This window comes from Microcebus murinus, chromosome 11 (genome assembly GCF_040939455.1).
Source record: "Microcebus murinus isolate Inina chromosome 11, M.murinus_Inina_mat1.0, whole genome shotgun sequence".
Lineage (NCBI taxonomy): Eukaryota > Metazoa > Chordata > Mammalia > Primates > Cheirogaleidae > Microcebus > Microcebus murinus.
Genome location: NC_134114.1, coordinates 3,575,929 through 3,594,876, shown reverse-complemented (window position 1 = coordinate 3,594,876; position 18,948 = coordinate 3,575,929). Strand labels below are relative to the sequence as shown.

The window sequence follows — 18,948 nt, the reverse complement described above, 5'->3', positions numbered from 1 at the left end:
CATCAGGAATAAATCCGCCTGAAGTTCAGCAGTAAGTACATCAAAAGTGACAGCGACATGCCATACATTCCCATCCTCCCTCTGCCATAGTCTGTTTGCAAAGATGTTCTGTACACTGTCAGGCAGGCCAGGACCCTTGGACTGTCTCCTAGAAGGAGTCCTAGGCGCTAACGCTGGGGTCTGGATGGTTCCTCACATGGGAATGGAAAGCCCATCTCTGAAACTGGCTGGCAGGGGCCAGGGGCCGGAAAGATAGCAACCTGACAGTTACTCCGTTTTCCTCAGCCCCAAAAGTCAAACCAGTTTGTTCTACTTGGGAAACTGATGGAGAGACTTGTAATGAGCCAGACACAGACACAGAATTGTTTTCATGCAGGGAAAATGGAAGAATGAGAGACACACAGACAAAAGAAACTGACTTCATAGTCCAAAACAGCCTTAATTCCCCATTTCCACAAAAATTCTTCATCTGAGAGTTTCCTGTCTGCAGAACACTGGGGGCTTTTGCATTCATTCGTGTACATGAAAGACTCCAGCTCATGAAAGCTAAAAGTGAAATCATTCGGTCTCAATGACAACGGTGGTGGGGCCTTGGCAAGGCTGCCCCGTCATCCTCTCCCCACGGAAGACGGGGAGGGAAAGCGGAGCATTAGCGCTGGGGAGGACTCCAGAGCCGATCGCATTTACCAGTCTTGTCTCGTGGATGGGGAAACTGAGCTCCAGGAAGCAAAGGCTTCTTGAGTTAGGAGGAGATGCAAACAGGAGGGGGCATATCTTATTGTCAGCCCCCACCCCCAGAACAGCACTGTTGCCAGAATCCGTCCCTACTTTATCGGAAAGAACAACAATCTTACTATATTCAGATTTCAACGTTGGGAGGGCAACCCCCTCTTGCCCACTTCTGTAACCCTTCAGCACCCAATCATTGCACCAGCTATGTACGTTACAAACACCTTTGCTATGGACTACAAGGTACAGGGGTGGAAACACACACAGGTGGGCAAATGAGACCAGACTGCAGCCAAGACGGAGCACTGACTGCAGAAGCGGTGACTCCCCGGACTGTGCGTGCACAACATCCACAGTTCTCATGCCTGGGGATGCATGACGGGCTGAGGGGACCCTGGGCTATTAGCTTCTGACCAAGACAGTTTTCCCAAACTATAATGCTGGTGGGGCTCTCAAACATCCTCGCATTCCTGATGAATCAGAAATCTCATGGCCCTGGTGTTCCGGGGGTTGGGGTCAGAAATCTAAAGCTTTGTAAAGCCTTGCTGTTCCCAGTCTTGGTGACCGGAGGAGCAGCAGATTTGGGACCACGATCCTGAGAAAGGCAATACGAACTCTTCAGGAGAGCCCAGGCCCTGGCCACTGAAGTTCTGAAGTACCCTCCCTCTCCCTTTTTGGCCTCAATTGCTTGTATTAAAGTTGTACTGATTTTACCAGGCTTGAGGGAGTCTGGTGAGTTGATTCTTCCGGAGAAAAACAGATGCCTTCGATCCCTGTCCTAAGCACATCAGAAAAGCCCGTCTGGGCGCCTCCACGGAGCAGCCTCGCTGGCTCTGCACAGCCTCCCGGTTTGAAGGCTGTCTCTGCATCAGGCTCCTGGCCCAGGTCCGGAGACTTAGCTCCTGTGAGCACAGAGTCATGGCAGCTCGAGCTCCTCCCAAAGAAGGGCCCCTGAGAACTGAAGTGGTTTCCGAGCTGGGATGGAGCACAAATGCTTCCTTATATACTGACTCTTCCAATACTGAAATGAAGATATTTGAGAAGTGCAGGTAGTTGTCTCTCGTATTTATAGTCTTCCAAGCCTCTCAAACAATCCAGTTGAAGAACTGGGGAGACTCCACTATCCAAGGATGTCTCCACAGTGCAAGGTCTTCTTGAACTTACTGTTTACTTGGACGTGGAAGGTAGCAATAATGGAATAGTGGATGGATTCATAAGAGCAGGCCCTGTTCAAGTTACAAAGATTCCTCTTATACCACCTGCCACCTACACACACAATCGGTTTCCCACTGGCAGGGGCAACACAGCTTCCCAGGTGAGAGTCCACTTTTCTACTTTCCACCTTTTTGTCAGGAGGGCAAAGCAGTGGAATATTCTCTGGATTTGCTTCTGTCCAGGGCTCCCTTCGTGTCTGCTCTGCTATTCTCTGAACACTAGAGGGCTGGGCTGGTCCACGTCCAGCCTTGCTGGAAGCTCCTCTTTCCTCACTCTGAACGGACACATCAGACTCGGGGCCTCCCCGCTCCCCTGGCAGTGTATGCTGACCACCACCCACGCCACGCCGAGTGCCAGGGGGTGAGGTGCCAGCCGTGCCCAGGGATGTCAACATCCTGCTGCTGATGCACCGGCCCACAGGGTGCTGAGCCCACCCGCCCATCTCCTGTCTGTTTACGCTGGACTTGTCATTGGAATTATGTAATATAATTAAATTTGGTGTAGCTCCATGAAACATGAGCAGAGAAAAGGAAAAGCTTGTTTCTATGAAAACAAATCAAATCTTTGGAATGACTCAGTAGAGACCAGTCTTTAAATGTGATTGCTGTCAAATTAGGTGTGGCTGAGACAAAAGTAAAATATTGAGAAAAAATAAAAAAAAATTTTAAATGATTTCACACTCAGATAAATGGGACAAATTTCATCCTTCTTTAAAGACACTTCAGACTGGGAATCATTGGCAATGAGCATGTTTTATGCAAATAATCAAGTTAGACACTTCAGTAGACAGATTCCTACTCAAAAGTTTGGGTCATAATGAAAATTATAAAATGGATGCACATTTATGTGTTTTAAGTGAAAATAAATATTCAAGATATGTGTGTGTACTTTTTTAAATGATTTTTTTCCCTTAATCTACTTTTTCCATCAGTGGGCTGGGGCAGGGAGCTTCTCTGCCGTCTGGAGATGACTCTGAGTCCCCCTGCTGAGCTCCCCACCTGCGTCCACCCTGCCTACCGAAGCCTCCCCCTGACGGGTAACGGGCACCCGAGCCACTGGTCCCGTCTTTGCTCCCACTGCCCTTCCTGTCACCTGCACCAGAGGGGACCCCTGGTTCCTTCCTCTGCCCTCCCCTCCCTCATCTCAGCAGCAGAGCCACTCCCTCCTTGCATCTGACACTCCCATCGGCTGAGTCCGCGTCTGCAATGGTTCATCTCACGTGTGCGCTTGGCTAGGCTACAGTACCCAGATAGTTAGCCAAGCACTCTAATGTTTCTGTGAAAGTATATTTAGATGTGATTAACATTTAAACCTGTAGACGTTGAGTAAAGAGGATTATGCCTCATAGCGTGAGTGGGCCTCACCCAATCAGTTGAAGGCCAGAACAGCCAAAGACCGAGGACCCCCGAGGAGGAGGGACTTCTGCCAGCAGACTTCGCACCTGGACGGCAAAACTGCAATTCTTCCCTGGGTCTTCAGCCTGCTGGCCTGCTCTGAAGATTTTGAACTTGCCAGTCTCCACGGTCATGTTGAGCCAATTCCTTAAAATAAATCTCTCTCTCTGTACACATACCCCATTAGTTCTGTTTCTCTGGAGAACCCTGATCAATACAAGATTATATATGAATTGCCTCTTAACTGCCCCCTTGCAATTGCCCTACTCCGCTGCCAAGAAGTACTGTCAGAGCTAATATGAACACACCCCATTACCATCTACAATCCTCAGTGGCTCCCCACTTCCAAGGGCACAGGGCTCACTCGCCTCGGGAGGAGTTTAGCTCCCGAGAGGAGGAGTCCCTTGGCTCTTTGAGTAAAGAGGGTCTGCCTTGGCAAGGGATCAGAGGATGGAAAATCTCCCGAGTCCCGTCACTGAGTTTATACCTAAGCATGTATTTGGTCGCTCCAAGGACCTAATTAGCATAACCACTGTTTTCTTCCCTTATCATTTGCTTGATTTGGTAGTCCTGCCCTGAGAGTGGATCCTGCCTTAGCAGTCTTTAAAAAGTCTTAACTTTTTAAAGGAAAGGCATATACGCTCTGCAAAGACTATGGAAAGTCATGAACAAAGAAGGAAATGAAGACGCTCCATGTTCTTGGGACCTAGAGACCTTCTGTCCCTTGGCTCAGACACTCCAGGGCAGCTAGCCTCGTATCAGCTCGAGAGGCCCAGCCCGGCATCTCTCTCTGGTTGGCTGCCTTCACATGGGGCCACAGGGAGAAATCTCCATGCAGGCATGGCAAGAATCAAGTCACAGTGGAAATCACGCATTCTAAAGGAATGAGAGACACCGGTTCATGGACAAAGAGGAAATTGCAAGAGAGAGATGTCTGAGGTCTTCCTTCTGGCGGGAACCTCCACCCCCAGTATTCTCTCCTCATACAAAGGACTTGAGCGAAAGAAAGGAGAAAGGGAAGTGAGAACAAACAGCCACAAGAGGCAGTTATTCCTAATTGTCCTTAGGTTAAATTTCACTGCATTGAGCTAGGAATGTGTCTGCTGCCACCCTCAGAAACTAATGGGAGGCGGGCACTGTCTGGGTGGGCACACTTACAACCTGGACTCAAACTGTACACAAGCAATTCATGTAACCAAAATGTTTGTACCCCATAATATCCTGAAATAATAATAAAAAAAAACACAGAACTTTCCCCACAAAAAAGAAAGAAAGAAAGAAAAAATAATGGGAGGAATCACAGCTTATAAATAAAAACAAGCTAGGAAACTGTGACATGGTCAGAAGCCTTGTCCTGCGACCTGCCCACGCATCAGCAAGTGGCCCTCCCAGGCGCTTTCCATCTCTGCTCTTTCCCCTGGGTCTCCCCTGGCTCTCAGGACCATGGCCTCACATTCCTTGGGGACTTGGCGATGTGCTAACTTGTCCTTCCCTCCATTCAAGGCACTGGCGTTGCTGAAAGGAATGAGGGGTGCTGGTTACCCTTTCTCAGCCCACGGCCCTGCTTCACGGGCAGATGCCCAGCCAGACCCATCTTGGCCCTCCCAGACATCGGGTGGTGAAGAGATGGACCAACAGACGCGTTCCAACAGGGGCGTTAAAACAGCCTGCCCAGGTAGTCAAAGTAGAGAGGGGCGGTGGCAAGGCGAGATGGGCTCCGGCGTGGCAGGGGTGAGGGCTGAGAGGGCAGGGCCCTTGCAGACATTCGGACTCCACGCAAATGACAATGCAGAGGCATGGAAGGCCAGACCTGGCGAAGCTCCGCACTGGGTCTGCATCGCAGGAGGATCATGCTGCTGCAGGATAGATAAGGGAGTAGAGGGGGCTAGTCCGGGGATGGGAAAGTGGACTGGAAGCTTCTGAGGCTGCAAGGGTGAGATGCTGGTGGCTCAGCTATGATAGTCATGGTGGGCTTGTTTCATCAGAGTGGGTCATTCTGTCTCTCCACAAAGCCTATGCTTTATGGGTTGACATTTAATCAGTGCCTTTGTGAAACTCACAGGACTAAGCACAAGCACAAATACTAGACATTTGCTGACAAATTGACAATGAACATCACCATCCTCTATTCATACAGAGCTCTGTTTCTTGTTAAATATAGTAATATCCCTAAAATTTCCCTTTTGGGTTCACTGTGATGAATCTATGTTTCAGAGGATTCACTTTTGCCTGTGGATATAGAAATCCACAAAACTATAACCGCACACTAACAGGGCAACACAAATCATAGTTCTCTGTGAAGCCCTGCCCTGATCCTTGCTCCTGGCTGGATGATCCCAAGGGCGGCCCTTCCCGCGTCTGAGCCCGTGTGGGGCCTGTGTTCCAACCTCAGCTCCACCCGTGCCAACTGGGCGGCCCCTGTGAAGTCTTGGAACTCCACCGCCTCCATGGCCTCATCTGCAGAGTAGAGAGGGTCATGGTGCCTCCTCCACACAGACTGGCTGTGGTCACCACCATTTCATTCCTTGGTCTCTTCCTCATCCTTCCCCTCCTCTGCTCATCCTCACCCTCAGCTGGGAAAGTGAAGTCATGCACATGTGGTTCCCAGGACTCAATAAATTCAGTCCCTCAACATACAAGTGAAAACCAGGTTTTCCTACTGCATTAACTTTATTTTATGTGCACTTTTTGAAAATCAATCAAAACACATCAAAGGCATGACTAGTAAATATGGATTTTTAAAAAGCAAAAAAAAAAATCATTGGGACATGAACATTTATTTTGTTGTATTATTTCTTGGTGCTTCTCTGACATGGGTGAAAATTATTAAAAAGGATTCATTATGTTGAAATTGTAATTTCAAACTGTAATTTTCAAGTATTTACTGTTTTGAGAATTACTAAAAATTGAAGGGTGGGGAGAATGAAAGAATATGGAAAACAATGCCCCCAAGAAACGCTATCCAGATGCATTTATTTATACCTAAAGAAAGGAAAGTGGACGCCATCTCAATTACACTAAAATAAATTAGAGATGCCAGAAAAGCTCTGCACAGGTGTTCCCAGCTCACCTTAACACAGGACAAAAGCAAACAGTCACTGAGGGAAAGAACAGGACAGTCAGGTCCTACACCCTGGGGGTTTACAAGGAAAAAGAAATGACAGCTGGTGCCTCTTGCAAATCCAGCCTCTCAAAGAGAAAGTGCAATTAAATGCACTACTTGAGTAACTCCCTCCAGAAGCCGCTGGAGCCCCCTGAGTCATGGAAATGAGACTGTTAGAGTCTCTGACCTGCTTTTGGGTAAGACACCCTATTAACATTCCCAAGGGAAAAGTGGCCGTTTCCCCACCATGTTCGTGGGCCGTGACCATGAGACCAGCTTTGCTCAGACATTTTAACTACTGGTTAGGAAATGTCTTTCTTAGACAACTTAGATAAAAATCAGCTACATGAATGTAAGCTTGCATAGATTTAAGCATCACAGAGATGTGAGGATTCCAAATCTAACTTGCTTCTTTACTTTGGGAAAGGTTCCTGTCCTGAAGATAGGCTATTTTCCTATCTGAGAAGGTTATTCTCAGAGATTTAGGCATAAATCGCCAAGAAGATAAATCTACTAATAAAGACATCATCTACATCACTCTAAAAGATAATCAAACACTAATAATAGGAAGACTGTAGACTGAAACTAGGTTTAGATTTTTCTGAACTTGAAATCTGTTGCTGCCATAGCACTAATGCTGTTATTTTGCCCTGAAAAAAAGATGCAGTAGAGACAACACTTTTGATTACAACACACATTTTGCTGGGAGATGCTTTCATCTAGCCTAAGAGTTGGCAAATATCCTGGTCAAGCCCAGATAGTAAATGCGCCAGACTGGTGGGCCACGCAGTCTCTGCTGCAGGACTTGCCCCTGTGAGGCAGTGAGAAAGTAGTTAGTGATGCCATGTGAACGAGCAGGCCTGACTGTTCTGATGAGACTGTGCTTACAAAGGCAGGTCCAGGCTGCATCGGCCCATGGGCCATAGTTTGCCACCCCCTGATTTAACCACTTCCGCTTATGAATAATAGGATCGAACATACCTGCAGAAATCTGGGAGCGACTGGTATTTTTACAGCTGCTGTGACACCTTGTAAGACAAACCTGTTGGAGTCTGATACCTATTTTGAGCAAAGCCGTAGAAGATTATTGGAGGATTAGAAAAAACTACCCTATTTTGGGAGATATTAACAATAAAACAACAACAATAAACAACAATAAGCCCCACATATTAAATCTTGAGGTCCTAGCAAAATGTTTGAAAATCTTAAAAGGAAAAAATGAGGCTTGTGCAGATGGATTCAAATACTGCAGCAAGGGAGCAAGAAAACCAGCTGCACCTGATGTAGGATTAACTAATTAATTAACTAAGTGAGATGGCGTCCACTTTCCTTTCTTTAGGTAAAAAGGCATCTGGTTACCGATTAACTAACAGCCAAGCCAAGTTAGCATCTCTATAGGACAAACCAAATGCCAGGTAGAGCTCTGAGCTTTTTTTTGCCCTTTTATGTAGTAACTAGTTTAATTCTCCCCACAAACCAATTAGGTAGATGCTGCTATATCCTAAAAGTGAAGTGCAGAAAGTTTATGTAAACGGTACGAGATGGGATTTGAGCCCAATGAGTCCAGCTCCACAGCCTGGGCTCTCATGACCAGCTCTGGTTCCTTTCTAAAGCACACATGTGCCAACTCACCCGTGCACACACATTAACCCACTGAACAACCCTGGAGGGAGGTGCCATTAGAATTCCCATTTTCTAGGTGAGGAAACTGGAGCCCAGAGACACTGAGAACCTTGGCTGTAGCCACTCCAGTCCTTAATGGTCAACATCACACAGCTGGAGTGGCTGGACCAGGAAGGAAACCCAGTGAGCCTGTGTTCTTAGCTACTCTGCTTGTAGCTACCAAGTAAGTAAGATGTGTACGAGGCTGGCTTGTCAGATGGAGAGAAATCTGATTTGAGTTAGTAATTTAACGCAGCTTAGCTCTAAAATGTCCTAAGAAAAATGCATATATTTAGGAATTTTGTGAGCTTCCATATTTTGATTGGATGGTTGTAAATTTTGTTTGCATCTCAACTGCATACGTAGATGAGTACAGAATTCACTACTCTGAGGGAAAGTTGTGTATTTCTACTTTATGGCTAATTATCCACAAGGAGCAGTGTTTCGGAAATTCCTTAATGATTCAGAATTGAATCAGTGTCAAAATACTCAGGGTGCCACTCTTTCCAAATGGGTTTCCCTGAGTCATCATGAGGGTCCAGATTGTCTATACGGTCTGAAATATGAATATCTTCCTGCCTTTCGAGGGAGCCTGTTACGTGGTGCTCTAGGGAAACTCTACATGTCCAATACGAATTTAAACACTTCGTGACTGACTTCGGCTCATTTTTCTTTCTTTTGAAATGAATGACCTTCCAACATGAGACTATTTAATTCACTTCTCAAGATGCTGAATGTTCCTTAGATTCCGGAGGGCTCCCTGACAGCTATCTCCAGCTTCCTTTCTTTGTGTCCTCGATTTCTTGAGAAGGAACGTCAGCTTCCCATTCTAAGACAGGAGTCTCACCGCCCCCACTGTGACTTCTTCCTTTTATGACAAGGATTTGAAAATGTTGCCTCACTCCTCCTGCGGTTTCAAGCCTGCTGGCACTTCTGCATTAGGGTTTCCTGGATATTCACTTGGAGATAAATGCTCAGAAATGATCTTCTCCGGGCCCCGAGCCGACTGTTTCTCCTAAGAATGCTTTCCAGGTGTCCCCGTGCAGCGTGTCTGGACCATCTGAGCCTGGACAGCAGCCACTGCGCTGCCGAGGCTTGTGAAGGGCAGCGGTGGGGGTGCTGAGAGGGCCTGGGCAGGCGGGGTTGCCCAGTTAGGGCCATCCACAAAAGTTTTATGTAATGTCTATGGGAACAGGGTCACCAGGAATTGCCATAAATCCAATGGATTTCAAGAAGGAAACCAAAGCAGCGGATTGAATCCATATTTTACACAGATCAAATCTTCCAGCAAGCTAATAAACCCTGCATGAAATCGGCATCAATATCCTGCCCAGGTATGGGTCGAATTCCTTCCCATCAGGAGACAGACAGAGACAGTGGGAATATCCTGGCCACGCCGCTGTGTCCACATGCTCTCTGTATCCCTTTGTCCGTGGTTAGCTTCTTATACCGAACAAACCGGGAATCTCATTTTCTTGCTTTTAACAATTTTTTTCTTGCTTTTTAACAAATGATGACTGAGTGACGGAGTATAACGGTGTAGACCTCCATAGATGGGTCCAGGCAAAGAATTCAACAGTAGAGGGCAGAAACGACAGTAGGACCAGAAATACTTACAGTCGTTTCCACACACACAAAAAGAAAACCCAGTAGGATTTAGGTTTTACAATGATTCTATGAATTTGTAAGTTTTATCTTTTGAGCTGAGGCCCAGGTGTGAAGGCGCCCCATGCGGCAGACGTTTTTTCTGGCCAAGATGCTGTGAGGCAGGGCGCCTGGCAAGAATATATGGCTAACGTTTGATGTTGCCGTCATCTCTCTTCATAAGGCTGGAACAATTCCATCCTCTGCAGGAAGGACTTCTCACTGTGGCACTTTGAGGAGATTAATCAGATCCAGGAAACCAACACTTCTAGTAGGTAGAACAATATTTATGTAACCTCCTGGCTTCCATCCCTGTGAAACTACCTTTTCAGACACCTTCATTCTTCTTCAAGACACCTGCAGATTAGTTATTTCTTATTTTCTTACTAAGTCTTAGGTACCCATTGGTTGAATTTTTTCCCCATAAATTAGTTTCTATATATTAGTAGATACTGAAGCATTATAAAAACTTTAAAAAATAATTAATTAATATAGTTAGATATTTAGTTTAATTAGTTGACCAAATGATTAAATTATAGTTACTGTTTCATTCTTTGGAATCAAACTCTTAATGTAAAGCTTCAGTCATTACATCACAAAACTTATCAAATGAATTATGTTGTAAATGTCATATGCATCTACTGTCCTTAAAACACTGGGGCAGAATATTAAGGGAACATGGGGAAGAATGTACTACACTAGTATCTCTATTAGCTGTATTATAATTGGTATAACTTATTAGTCTACTTTGCAAAAGACTCTAGTGATTCTTTTTTTAATTTCAGAATTTATAAGGGTACAAATATTCTGACTACATGAATTACTTTTGTACAGTTTGAGTCAAAGTTATAAGTGTGTCCATGACCCAGATAGTGTGTATTTGTGCCCATCAGGTGTGAACAAGAATCCAATGATTCACTGGCATTACTTTCTATATATAGACATCAGAATGTACTCTATTTTATATTTAATGGTTTTGCATATGCTCAGTATTCCCACAATGCGTTGGGGTAGACAAAGCACATATTTAGAGACCTCATTCTCTAGTTCAGCTGGTTTAAATGACTCAAATTGGGAAGGCAGCCAACCAGTGTAGCATTTATAATAACTCATTCCCAAGTATCATATGCAGAACAGAGAAATGATGTCTGGGTAGGCTAGGTAGTACTGTGATGGCTTTCTTTAACTGCCTGCATGATGTAAGGTCTACACGTGCACAAGGAGCCGTGAGAGAATTGTGTTAGCATTCACAGACATGGGAAAGCAATCTGGGAAATTCGATGCTTTCAACTAAATAAAAGGTTCTCCTGAAAAAGAAGCAGTGAAGGTGTCTGAAATGCTGAGATCAGTGGAGGGTTGAATGCAGATGTCTAAGGCATGAGTCACTGTGTGTTATGGTCTAACAGGCATTAAACAACAGAGATCAGGCTGTGCAAAGCCTTATTGTCCTGAATAAACCAGTATACACTCCAAGCCTCTGAACCATGTACAGTCTGACCATCCCTGCTGATGCACTCAAGGCCAAAATCCCTCTAGTTTATCAAGTTCTTATAATACTAATATCAGTAGCGAGTATTAAATGAGGTGCTTTATCCGTATGAAATCTTTAATCCTCAAAACAGGTCTGTGTGGCAGGTATGATTATTGTGCCCCTTTTCCAGATGAAGAAGCTGAGGTTCAGAAATACTACCTCACGTGCCCAAGGAGATATAGGAGCATGTGGCAGAGCCTGGCCCGCACCTGTGCCCTGGGCTGTTGTGAGACCCGCCATCAGACGTGGACTGGAGGCACCTCCTGAAAGTGGGTCCCGATGGCCACTGGGAGAGTGTGGCCAGCTGCCAGTCCTGGGAAACCTTCACAGCTGTCCTTCACCTAGAAGAAAGGCAGCCTTGTCTTCAGAGGGAAATACGGCTCCCATCGGCAGACCAACTCTGAGTTAACGTCTTTGGTAACTATCAGCCACACAGCTATTGGATGGGTGTGGACTATGCTTTCATAGCTTTATAAAGAAAGTGCATCTTTGAAACTTTTCTTTTTTATCTTAAAAGTCATGGTGGAGATTTTGGGAAAGACAGTCCAAGTGAGGTAGTACAGAGATTCCTTTTACCCACAGATCAAATAAAAGGCTGAGAAACAGTGAACATATCAAGAGAACCAAAACAAAAGCATTGCTCACACGACAAGCCACCAGCGCTGGTTTCTTAAGGCACCCAGACAAAGTTCACAGAGAAGCAAGCCCTGCAGCCAGGAGGTCCACTCCATTTTTGGTCAATAAATAACCTGTATGGAAATACCCTGGGCAGAATGAGTTGGGAAAAAGAAACTTCACAGGGAACCTATTTGAAAATGGCGTAGAAGCCCGTCCCCGCAGAAATGCATATGTGAAAAGGGTATGCAGCATTCAAAAACATTTTTAAAAATATTCTGAAGAAGCCTGACTTCTGCAAATATAATTTCACAAAACGTAACCATGCTGTCAGGAAATGTGAAAGAGCAAAAATTCTACGAAGCGAGACCCCAAGAAGGAGAAAAGAAGACAGGATCACACAAGCGGAGCTGGTATGAGGCAGCAGACAGGCATGTACGCAGTGAGGACATCCAGGGTGAGTCATGCTTCTGAAAAACGCCCTCCAGACAGCAGGGGTGAACAGGATGTATAAACACTAGAGAAGAAAGCCAAAATTATCCTTACTGGCTTATGATATTAAAAATATAATTGACAGAAAAAAATGTAAAATGTAAAATTTTAGTGTTTGGTTACAAAATTAATATTTTATCCTATAAAAATAATAACTAAATAAAATATAAAATTACATTCACAATATTAATAAAAACTGTGAAATATTCAGGAAAAAATAGAAATACTCATATTCATTCATGTAAATAAATCTATGAGCTGTTCTTGAAGAACCCAGTGACCAAATGAAGTAATGAAGAAAAAAATGGTTCTGATAGGTGGCTTCCAAGTTTTCAAGATTTCAATTTTGCCTAAATTAATCTAATAAGGCAATGTAATATCAATCAAAAATTTCAAAAAAGATTAATTTTTATTTTTTAACTTGGTAACATGAATACAAAGTTCATCTGGAGAAGACATTGGGGAAGAGCCCAGGTAATTCTAAGAAGGACAAACATTGAAAGGTGAACTTTCCCTGCCAGGGAGTAAACTTCCCAAAATGCTGCGGAAGAAAACAGCGTGAGACTGGCGCAGGAGGATCACTCGGTGACACAGGGAAGGATGCAAAAGGACAGCCAAGCCTTTGTGTGCCGTATATGGATGGGTTTAAACTGCGATGCAGCCGGCCTTCCAGATCAGCGAGGAGAAAATGGGCTTTTCAGTAAATGGTGTTGGAACAGACTGCCAGGCATTGGAAGAATAATTGTGGAACCATACACTTCATTCTTTACAAAAGAATACATCACATTTTGATTAAAATCAAATATTTAAAGTAATCAAAATGTTAGAAGAGAATATGAGTAAATACTTCATAATATTAGAGTATAAAAGACTTTCTAAGTATGTCATATAAACAAGAATCTATTAAAGGGAAATAGAAACTTCATTACCTAACAAAAATATAACATGTAACAACAACAAATCAATGTGTCCTGCGAGAGTCTACCGCAAACTGCCATGGGTGGTCACCCAGAGAGCAGGGCTCATGCACTGAGTGGTCAAAAACTCACTCAACCAGGACACTGTCGAGGGTTGGAGCCCCGCAGGGCTGTGCAGGCTCACTTCTAGGAGCCACCTCCTGATGCTCTCAGGTACTTAGATAATTAAATAAACCAAAATGTTCACTTCTTTGGCATTTTTGTGAGCAAAACCCTTTCATATATAGCTACCACCTAACGTTTCTTTTCATTACCTTGGTAACCTATACACGAGTAGGTGGTTAGTATTTTCAAGGGTCATATTCAAAAGTATCTCTTTTTGACATGAGATGAAAAATGTAAAAAAAGAAACCACTCCGCCCTCCCTGTTGCTGAAAGTACGAAAGCGTTGCTGTATGAGAGTGTTGGTGACAACGTTTCCGTGCTGAGTTCCAACTTTCATCTCTACGGTGTGCCACCCAGTGAACACAGGGACTGACCTATGCACCTCCTGTCGAGCACATTTCACTAAGTCTGAGTGAAACGCAGAAGTCTGGGTGACGTCAGGAGGAGGAAGCTGCAGGAGGGGCAATCCCATCCCGCCAGGGCGTTTCTCAACATCCTGGGCTCCTGTCACGGGAGCCTCTGGATGGCTGTGTCTGTGAGGCAGCCTCGAGTTGGGGAGGAAGAAAAAACAACCAACCCACCCACCAACCAACCAACCAACTAACTGCAAAAATGGGAAATCAGGATTTAAATGAACTCTTTCCCTCTCTTTGGGAAGGAGCTGAAGAGCTGCCGGCTCTCCCGCCCGCGGGCGGAGGCCATCCTGTGGAAAGCGCACACTTCTCCCACCCGCTGCGTCTGCTGCTCTCTGCTCCCTCAGGCCACTGGCCTCTCCTGCTTTCTGGGTCTGGGTATTGGGGGTCTCCAGATTCAAGAGGCCTATTTAGGGGTGTCCCAACTATCAGTCCATTTCTGAATTACGTGATGCTTAAAATCACACAGGTGGAAGCCCGGGCATGGGTACCTCAGCCTGGGCTGGGGGTTTTCTCCAGCATCTGCTGAGCACACCTGGGCAGACTGGACGGCAAGGTTATGCCTGACCTGTAACATGACGAGCTTGAGAAATGCCACTCCAGCACTCAGGATCTCCCACTACTCTGAGCTTCGACATTCTGATGGATGTACTTCCACATGACTAGTAAGCCCAGTTTCTCCTACATGCAAAAGTCTCGCTCTCTCACACAAACACAGACACAGACAGACACACATTTCTTTCGGTCGAAGTGAGTAGTTTCTCCACTTTCTCGCACAGGTAGCCCAGTGCCCTGAGGTCCCAGAGAGGATCCTCCCTTAGCAAACGTGGCTGACACTGAGTGTGAAAAGAGGAACTCGCACGTGGAGCGACCCTCCCACCCGCAAGGCAATGAGGTTCCTTGGAGATCTGTGAGTGAAAGTCACGGTGATGTCGACGTCACCTGGGGCACAGGTGCAGACCTGGCTGTCCAGGCGGGGGACAAGCTGGTACAACAGCTGAGGAAGACTCTCTCCTCGACCAGAGCAGAGCCAGGCTCCCCTCGCCCCCACCAGGCCTTGACCCTGGCCTGCAAAGTCTAGAACAAACACTACCGTGGTTTCCAGAAGCTCATGGTCGTGAACCAAGCCCCCTTGTAGCGCCTGCCTGAGGAAGCTCGAGGCTTGGGACAGAATCTCCTGTCACGGCAGCCCATACCTGACGACAGCGCCTGTCTCCTGGTCCCATGCAAACGTGAGGGCCTAAGTCCTATAAGCACCGGCTGGCAAACCCAGTGGGGTTTCACAAGAACCACAAGGAGCCACCTTGCTTTCTGTAATTTTTCTCTTCCCCAACTCTCCTGAATCCCTTCAGCCCCTCCACAGAGCTGCTAAGTGGCCTCCACCTCATCCACTTTGGCTCAGAGAGACTGTCAATGTCATCACAGTAAGTTATCACTCCCGCCAGCCTGCAACTGATTAAAGTACAAATAAAACAAACAGAATGCCAGGACTTCCAGACCTTTCCGACCAAACATACTGCGTAGGTCCCTTGTCCGGGAAGCTCTTGTCCCTTTGCATCTTTGCTGTGATGAATTACGTGGCTGTGTCAGCACTTCTCATCCTGTAGACTCAGAGCCCCACCCACTCACTGAGTGTCTCAAACTGGGACACAGTTAGAGGAACAACAGCACTTCTTACCTGGGAGGACAGGCAGCCACTTTGCAAGACACCAGCCCCGTGACAGGGCGGGTCTTGGGATTGCAGAAGGATGTATTTACTTGAAATTTCAGGTCTCTGTAGCAGCCCTCTCTGGTGGTCATGTGCCCTGTGGGAAAGGGTGAAATGTAGAATGAAGACCCATAGACATGTTTGATGGTAAAAGGCAGCTGAAGCACTAATGAAATCTCTTCTTTAAAAATCTTAACAGTATCTGTATGTCTTTGTGGTAATGACCAACTGATCAACTACTGACATTCCAATTTTCTGACCTGTCTTCATGATTTGTAATTAATAAATTTCATCAATTCTAAGACACATGTATTTTACCCCTACATCGTAACATCTTTAAAATCATGTCTTGCAATTGATGTCATCACATATTTGATGAACTGTATCAATTCTTTTCTACTGTTTCCATTGCTAGCAGCACCAATCATTTTTCAAAAGAAACACCAATATTAAATATGCCTGTTCCATGCTTCCACTTGGGAGATAACACCAGGAAACATTATAACCAATCAGCAAGAAAACAAACCATAAAATGACAAGCAGTTTATCACCAGAGAATTTAGAGATGGATACTGCCACGGCCATGATCTCAAAGGTGAACTTTTCACAGTCACGACCTGGGTGTTGTGTGGAGTGAAGTCAGTGGGAAAGAAAACTGCTTTCATCTCAGGCTATGGAAGGAGTTCCATAGCCTGAGTTCCATCTAAGGCTTTGTGAACATCTTAAACTTGCTTAATACTTCAATTAATTAAAGTCACCCCAAAGGAACTATTACTTACGTGAGGTACCAGGAATAATCAAATTCACAGAGACAGAAAGTACAGTGGTATGGTGGTTGCCAGCGGCTGGGCGAGGGGGAGTGGGGAGTTGGTTTCAATGGACAGAGAGTTTCAGCTTGAGAAGATGGACCGCAGTTATGGCTGCACAACACTGTGAATGTACTTAACGCCACTGAACTGTACATTCAAAAATGGTTAACATGGTAATATTTACGCTATGTATATTTTGCCACAATAAAAAGGAACTCTAACTAGATACACATTTTGAAGAACGATATGAAAGAGTTCATTCCATAGTGAGAAAAAAATAAAGAAAAAGAATGAAATGAGTATTGATTTAAAATGAACACAATTAAAATATATTCAGATCTAAATACAACTTTATCACTGCACTTGGAAACTCTGATGAGGGAGTTGTGCTGTTTGTGTGGAACATTTGTCCTCATTCCACTGCAGCCCAAGCCTTGTGCTGGCTCAGACTGGCTTCCTCAATGTGCCCATCCAGCTGGATTCCCGTCATCCCACGGATCAACAGGGTCGACTCATAAGGGGATAAGCCAGAGAGATGGTTTCAGAGAAGCAAAGCATCAGGCTGTAGGCACCAGGCATAGAAATCTCTAACACGAGTTCCATAGGAATCAAACCCTTCATCACTTAAAGAAAAGCAAGTCTTTTCTTTAAATACACACTGGAAACAAGTTTGACATGTTGGCCTGCTCTGTCAAAAGGAATAAGGCCATTCAGGAGGGAAAGTTACGTTTTTTAGAGAATCAGTTTTCTTACGAGTCAAGATGAGGACAGCACTCCTTAGTCCCAAAGCAGGGAATCGCAGCACATGCTTGTGGGTCTGAGCCTCAGTCCACCCACTTCCTGGGGTTCAGCCCTTGCAGTATTGATAAAGGAGAAGAGGAGATTACATAGGACCCTGAAGTTTTGTAAAACACTTCACCACTCTGCTAACTTGACACAATCATGTACTTAGCCAAGGTAAGTGGTTTCCATTTGGTGTTCCCTTAATGTGAATTTTGCAATTATTTCTTCTCTATTTTAATGATGTCTGATCAGGAACGGTTTATTTAAAATATGACTTTGATAACTACTCTGTAGAAATGTAAGAAAATTTACTTAAACATATGAAACACAATGAAGAATATTTCTATGCAAGAACAAGATTAGGGGCCGGGCGCGGTGGCTCATGCCTGTAATCCTAGCACTCTGGGAGGCCGAGGCGGGTGGATTGCTCGAGGTCGGGAGTTCGAAACCAGCCTGAGCGAGACCCCGTCTCTACTAAAAATAGAAAGAAATTAATTGACCAACTAAAAGTATATATACAAAAAATTAGCCGGGCATGGTGGCGCATGCCTGTAGTCCCAGCTACTCGGGAGGCTGAGGCAGGAGGATCGCTTGAGCCCAGGAGTTTGAGGTTGCTGTGAGCTAGGCTGACGCCACGGCACTCACTCTAGCCTGGGCAACAAAAGTGAGACTCTGTCTCAAAAAAAAAAAAAAAAAAATAGAACAAGATTAGGTCACACATATCGCCACTAAAGACTAAAAGTAAGAAGGTCAAGTTGGCATCTATTGAAGATGAACCTCAATCCCCTGAGGCAAAAGAAAGGTGATGAACAGGAGTATTTCCAGTGCTCTGGTAAGTCTGTAGCCTAACACTTGTTCTAATAGAAAGATTTAGCAACATTAAAGGTGGATCTGGTGAGTGTCCTTTGTGAGCCCAAGTTCCCACTGGGCAGGTGTGATGGAGGGGGGAAGGCTGCCCCACTCGGCCTTTGGGAGGGGGCGGCCAGCAAGGCGGGTGCAAACGAGGTGGACAGAGAAACATGGCTCAGGTGCTCAGTCCGCAAACTGACAGGCACGAAGCCTGAGTGGTCCTGGGGTCCTGCTCGGGGACGCCGACAGAGGACCTGCATGCAGCCTGGCTGGATGCAGGGTGGACTTCACAGTGAACTGCCACACCATGCACAGCATACACACGGGCTTTATGTCAAGGGCTTGCAATGGTTGCCCATGGGAGGAAAAAGCAGCACTCTCTTCTATAATGGACCTACTTCCATCCTCCCATAAATGAATATCCTTTTTCAAAGGATTCATGTGCAAATTCCTGCCACTCCCAGGTTAAAAGTTTTTTTAACTTGTTTTTTTAACTCTTGACTTCTGAGCCTTGCCCTCCCAGCTGAATGATGCTGTGAATCCGCCCTTCTTCTATCTTCTAACTCCCTGGCCCATGTATTCGCTGTCCTCCTGTCCTGGGATGCTGTCCTCCACTGGCATGCCCTGGGGCTTCTCCAGCAGGTTTCTTCTCATCCCTTTAAACCAGACCCAAATACCCTCTTCTCTGAATTTCTTGGGTCAGCGGTTCTCAAAATTGAGTATGTATCAGCACCCCCTGGAAAGGCTTGTTCCTTAAAACAGAGTGCCAAGCTCCACCTGCAGTTTCTGCAGCAGCAAGTCTGTGGTGGGGTCAGAATTTGCATTTCTAACAAATGCTCAGGTGCAGCTGATGCTGCTGGACCAGAGACTATGCTTTGAGAAGCACTGCTCTAGGCAGTTTACTCAGGTGTGTTTAGTA

The 18,948-nt window shown here is 45.5% G+C and overlaps 1 protein-coding gene across 1 annotated transcript in view; it reads right to left on the bottom strand.

Moving 5' to 3' along the window:
• Window positions 1–18,948, bottom strand: part of ADAMTS16 (ADAM metallopeptidase with thrombospondin type 1 motif 16) — a 133,487-nt gene that overhangs the window by 16,220 nt on the left and 98,319 nt on the right. The window contains exon 16 of the mRNA XM_020290223.2: window positions 15,559–15,685. Coding sequence (XP_020145812.2) covers window positions 15,559–15,685 — 127 coding nt within the window. The remainder of the gene's footprint in view (window positions 1–15,558; window positions 15,686–18,948) is intronic.